The following is a 5,455-nucleotide window of genomic DNA, read 5'->3' on the forward strand; positions in this document are numbered from 1 at the left end:
ACACCTTTTTCTTAATTTTTTTCTTTTCTTTTTTTACTATTTCTATCTAGGGTGTGCAGTTCATCTGCGACTTTATTCAAATTGTCACAAAATTTTTTCCAATATAGTTATTGAAAAACATCTACATATAAGTGGATCTCCAAAAATTTTTGCAATATATTTACTGAAAAAGTCCACATATAAGTGGATCTGCTTAGTTCAAACCTGTGCTGTTTGGAGCAACTGTATCCATGGAAGAAATTATTATTCATAATAACCTTCTAAAACAATTAATCCCCCTCTTAATGACTTCTATTCACCAATCCCTTTAAACTTCTCTACTTACTTACTTAGTTATTAATTATTAATTATTCTTCTTCTTAATTATTAAGAACATTCAGTCATTTCTGGTTAGGGAAGATAAATGGCTACCTTTCAGTTCAATAGTTTAAGAGCCCCAAGTTAGTTTATCCAGTTTAACTAAACTCATTTATCAGCAACCATAAAATCTGTGGAGTTTGACACTTATTGTACATTTGCTAATGTAAGTTACTCTAACAGGATAAAATACCTCTTTATGTGTTTATATTCGCCCTTGTCGGTGGGTCTTCCCCCTTTGGCCACTAAAGTTAAACCTTGAAGTCGACTGCCCTAGTGAAAAATTTAAAATTTCTTTTAAATAAGAAGTCATTCTTCAACTTAGACTTTTTTGGTTTGGGTCTGGGGTGAGACAATAGTCTTAAATCCAAGCATTTAAAGGGGAAAAGGGTTTTAAATCACAAAAGCTTCCTTTTCCAAAAACAAACCTTGATATTCTGAACACAGTTTCACTGTAAGCCGTAGTGCAGAGAAAAATAAAGATTTTATTAGCAAGGGACATTCTTAGTAGGCAGAAAGCAGCAGAAGCCCTTAGAATAAGAAGAAGGAAAGAAAGAGAAAAGCAAACGTGAACCCAAGTTTCTTCCCTTTTTTTTCTGCTCACCTATCAAAACTTGGGGAGGACACTCACATAACCCCAGGCAGATTAGAGGGAAGCTAAAAGCAGTGGTGGCTTTACCTAGTTTCATGTTTGAAAATCTAGAAAGGAACTGGAAAGCAGATGCTTTGGCAGCAACATGAGGTGAACAACACTGTGGACAGGGTGGCTTGTAGCGTTTGGGCAGAGAAGGCCTGGGGAAGTCCATGCTGCCTCAGTTCTAGGTGAGCTACCGAGCAGTAAGCATTCATACTGGAATGATGTGGAATATTTCCTGCCATATCAATAAACAAAAGATGTCACAGTCGTCAGTGATTGCAGCCACTTCCTACAGCGAGCCCTGAGGGGACTCCCAAGGAAAGAATACCTGCCATGTAGCAGCCAACAGACTGCAGCCACTGTGAGCCCCGAGGAAACTCAGGATGTGAAAACACAGGATACAGCCCCAGAGAGCTGAGGTGCATCTCAAAGGAATGATTTCGGTGAGCACAGACTCTTGCATGTTCCCATATATAGAAAAGTGCTAAATTCCTTAACTTGAGATTTCTGGTTTTCTTTAATTAACAAGAATATTTTTATGCTCCCTTTGCCCTTTGCTGCAAACCTTCTCTATATCCTCGCTCTTTGCCCACCGTCTCCCGAGAGCGGTTCTCTCAGGGTTATTGAGAGGCTGCCTCCCGGGCTTGAAGTCCTAAAACTTCCCGTCGAATAAAACTGAACTCTCGGGCTTCCCTGGTGGCGCAGTGGTTGAGAGTCCGCCTGCCGATGCAGGGGACGCAGGTTCGTGCCCCGGTCCGGGAAGATCCCACATGCCGCGGAGCGGCTGGGCCCGTGAGCCATGGCCGCTGAGCCTGCGCGTCCGGAGCCTGTGCTCCGCAACGGGAGAGGCCACAGCGGTGAGAGGCCCGCGTACCGCAAAAAAAAAAAACAAAACTGAACTCTCAACTCTCAGGTTGTGAATATCTTTATAGTCGACAATACCTTTCTGAAGAGTTCTTGGTGATAAAGTTCCTGAAGTGTCCCCGGCCTTGGCAGGGACAAGACCCCACAGAGCAGACAGCCCAGGCTCAGGACAAACTGGAAAACGTGGTGGAGATTCAGAGGGACCTCACAGCCAGTGAGTTTACATCAGCAGGGGTGCAGAACGCGGGGGCTGAGCCCTCAGGCCTGGACCCTGGGACCCTGCTGAGAACAGACCATACATTCTACAACACACGGAGAAGCTGATGGAACAGAGAGACCGGGCAAGACAGTTGCCTCTCACCTGGAGCTGGGCAGGAGTCAGCAGAGGACACGTGGGGACCAGCGCCATCTTCTGCTTCCCCTATGTGTAGGCCTTGCCTAGGGAAGCAGGAGAGGCCCGAAAAAAAGCCCCCGTAGAGAGTCTGGACTTTCAATTGACTAAACAACGACCAGAGTTACCTACTGTTTGAAAACTTAAACGGTTTCTTGTTTTGCTCAGTTGTTTTCCCTTATGAACAGGAATCCATACAGGAGACGGTTAAATCAGAGAAAGGAACTGAAGACAGCATTATTATTTTGCACATCTGAGCCTCATGTGAAAACATTCATTATTTTCAGGGACTTAGTTCTATAAAAAACTGACTAAAACAAATAAAAAGCTCCAGTTGAAAAGACTGACCTCAATCTAGTAAGATAGCATATGAGACCTCAGTACTGAAATGGCATAAAGTATATTAATCATTCTACATCTTGGCCAAAAAAATTAACTAACTTTTTTTTCCCCCTGTAGACACTTCAAGTATTCTTTACAATTATTTAATACTTGGAAATATAGATACCATTTATATTTCAAATTTTAGAATATAAAAGATGTATATGAAACAATCTTTGATAGCTTAATGTCATGGTATAAGTCTAGAAAAGATTTAAAATCTATTTTTATTTGATAAATTAACTGTGTATTACTAGGATAGTGGGGAATAAATTGACAATTTGACCAATCATCAATAATAGGATATAAAAATTTTCCTTTAGAGGTTCTAAAACTGTACCCAATGTTGACATTTAATTTATGACTTAGGCATATATCTGTCACTTAGTTATGGTTTGCTGGTCATATTAAAGTTTTCTGTATTGTCAGAAACTAACTATTAAGAAATCTGTGAAGTAAAAATGAAGATTATTAGATGTTCCTCATACCTGAAATTAAATGTCTTAGGAGAAATGGTTTTGCTTATAATTTTGAACAAAAAATACTGAGATGGTTAAATATAACTTTTATTTTAAACAAGAACTTACAATTCATTGGTTTACAGGACAAGCTGAAATGGAAGGTAATATAACTACTCTTTAAAATGAAATTACAGATTGGATTGACAATGACTTTATACAACTAAATGAATTTATCATATTATAACATGTTAAAATGATCTTCCATATATTAGGAACTGATATCCAAATCTAGAGCTCTTACACATAAATTAAATTCTGTAAGTTAACAAAATTTGTTGATTATACATATACAGTCACTGTGAATATATTTTAGATGATCCCCATATTTGTACTTTCCTTGGAAAACATTGAGAATTATGACATATGAAGACAGCGTATAAGGGACCTTAAGTCGGCTTTGATCCCATTATTAAGAAATCCATATAGAATTGGATTAAGACAGCAGGACATCATGCCTAGCAAGTGACAGATGCAATACACCAACTTGAAATGCCTGTTTGAAATCAGGCTATCATTAAAATCGGTCACCACATGGAAAAGGTGCAGAGGCATCCAGCTCACTGCAAACACTAGTATCAAGATGGTCAGTCTGTAGAACACACTTCGAGATCTTTTTTTTAATCTCATGATAGAACAGTTTACTCTCATCTCATGAACATCTGAGTTTTCTTCCGGTTTCACCTCAAAGCAAGTGGGGACCCCTGGTATAAACTTACGGGATGAAGGGGGCTGACTTTTCCCAGAGCCCGAGTGTTCTGGAAGCCTTCTTGAGCGGTTCTCTGGAGGAGGTCTCGCCGGAGCAGGCAGCACGCATGCCGTCTTCTTGCTGTACCTCCTTCTGTGCTTTCTGATGAACGAATAGCTCCATTTCCGGCTGCTGGAGACCCTCACCTGAGGCCCACTCTTTTTGGAAGGATGGAGAGTTAAGTTGATCATCTCATTTTCTTCTAGTTGGTTTTCTTGGTTGGACAATCCACAGCTTATACTCCTGCAGACACTGGTATGACTTACAGTTAGACAAACTAAGGGCAGAATATACTGAACGAGCAATAAAGAGATAGTGAAAGCAATTCGGTATGCATCGGATGGCCATGACTCGACACATAAATACCTGCTGCTGAGCAACGCTGAACCAAATGTCTCCTGAAGTTCCACAAGGCTGTGAAACACTGGGAGGGGAGAACACATTGCAAAGCCTAGTGTCCAGACAGTAGCAATCAGGAAATAGCCATGGTTTGCTGTTAAATGATTAGATACAGGATGCTTTATCATATGATACCTGACGATGGCGATAGATATTAAAATTAAAGTGGAAACCAGAACTGTCACACATTGAAGGAAAGGCATAATATGACACATGACCCTGCCAAACATCCACTCATCCAGCAAGACAGAGGTCAGTGTGAAAGGTGAGCAAAACAGCACGACCAAGATATCGGAGAAGGCCAGATTCCCAATGAGGAAGTTGACCGTTGTCTTCTGATTTCGCTTCCTCATGAGAGCCATTAAAATAAGTAGATTCCCCATAAAACCAAGAAGACTTACAAACGTATAGAGTCCAATCAGAAAATACTGCAAGTCATCGACACTGCTTTTATAGTCATCCCAGACTGGGAAATCAGAATTCCGAGTGGCAGCAGTATTGTTCTCTGCAGCAAGTGTCTTGTTATAATAATCCTTGAGCTCTGAAGCCATATTATTCTCCTGCTTGGAATAAAAAGACATTAGTTAGCAACTTGAAAAACAATTCCATGACTACTATAAATTAATCCATTGAGAAGGAAACATTATACCATTTGTTCCCATTACCTTATTCATTTACTAAAAAGTTTAGGGAAGTCTTTAACTGGCAACAAGTACAGTGTAAATGTCAACCAATAACAATTACAGTAAGTGTAAATCTATCATCAATTCTATGGTGTTTTGACTCGTGTTAAAATAGCAGAACTTTTTTTTTTTAATTTATGTATAAATAATGTAAGGGACAGAAAAGACAAATGTGGATAAGAACTTCAAGATTATAATAGCTAATTAATATTGTTCTCCAGTCAAGGTACCTGATACATGTTGTAGTCATACAATCTTACCTTAAACATTCCTTCCTCTCTTAACATCAATCAAGGTCAAACTTAAAAGTCACCTGCCCTAAAGTGTTCCTTCATCTGTTCAACTGGATGTGATCTCCTTTTGGAACCTCCATGTATTTCTGTTTATAGCTGTCTGATGCTACATGACACAATTTGCTTTGCACTGCAATTATAATAAAAATCAGTATACCTTATTTATGTATAAGCAATGGAAAAG

The 5,455-nt window shown here is 39.5% G+C and overlaps 1 protein-coding gene across 1 annotated transcript; it reads right to left on the bottom strand.

Annotated features, from left to right (window-relative positions):
- Nucleotides 1–3,505: 3,505 nt before the first annotated feature.
- NPY5R (neuropeptide Y receptor Y5) lies at nucleotides 3,506–4,876 on the bottom strand (the record flags this gene model as incomplete). Its single annotated transcript, XM_082838203.1, has 1 exon — nucleotides 3,506–4,876. The coding sequence occupies one exon, from the start codon at nucleotides 4,874–4,876 to the stop codon at nucleotides 3,506–3,508; it is 1,371 nt and encodes a 456-aa protein (XP_082694329.1).
- Nucleotides 4,877–5,455: the final 579 nt, after the last annotated feature.

This window comes from Leucopleurus acutus (assembly GCF_964270905.1).
Source record: "Leucopleurus acutus genome assembly, chromosome: 4".
Lineage (NCBI taxonomy): Eukaryota > Metazoa > Chordata > Mammalia > Artiodactyla > Delphinidae > Leucopleurus > Leucopleurus acutus.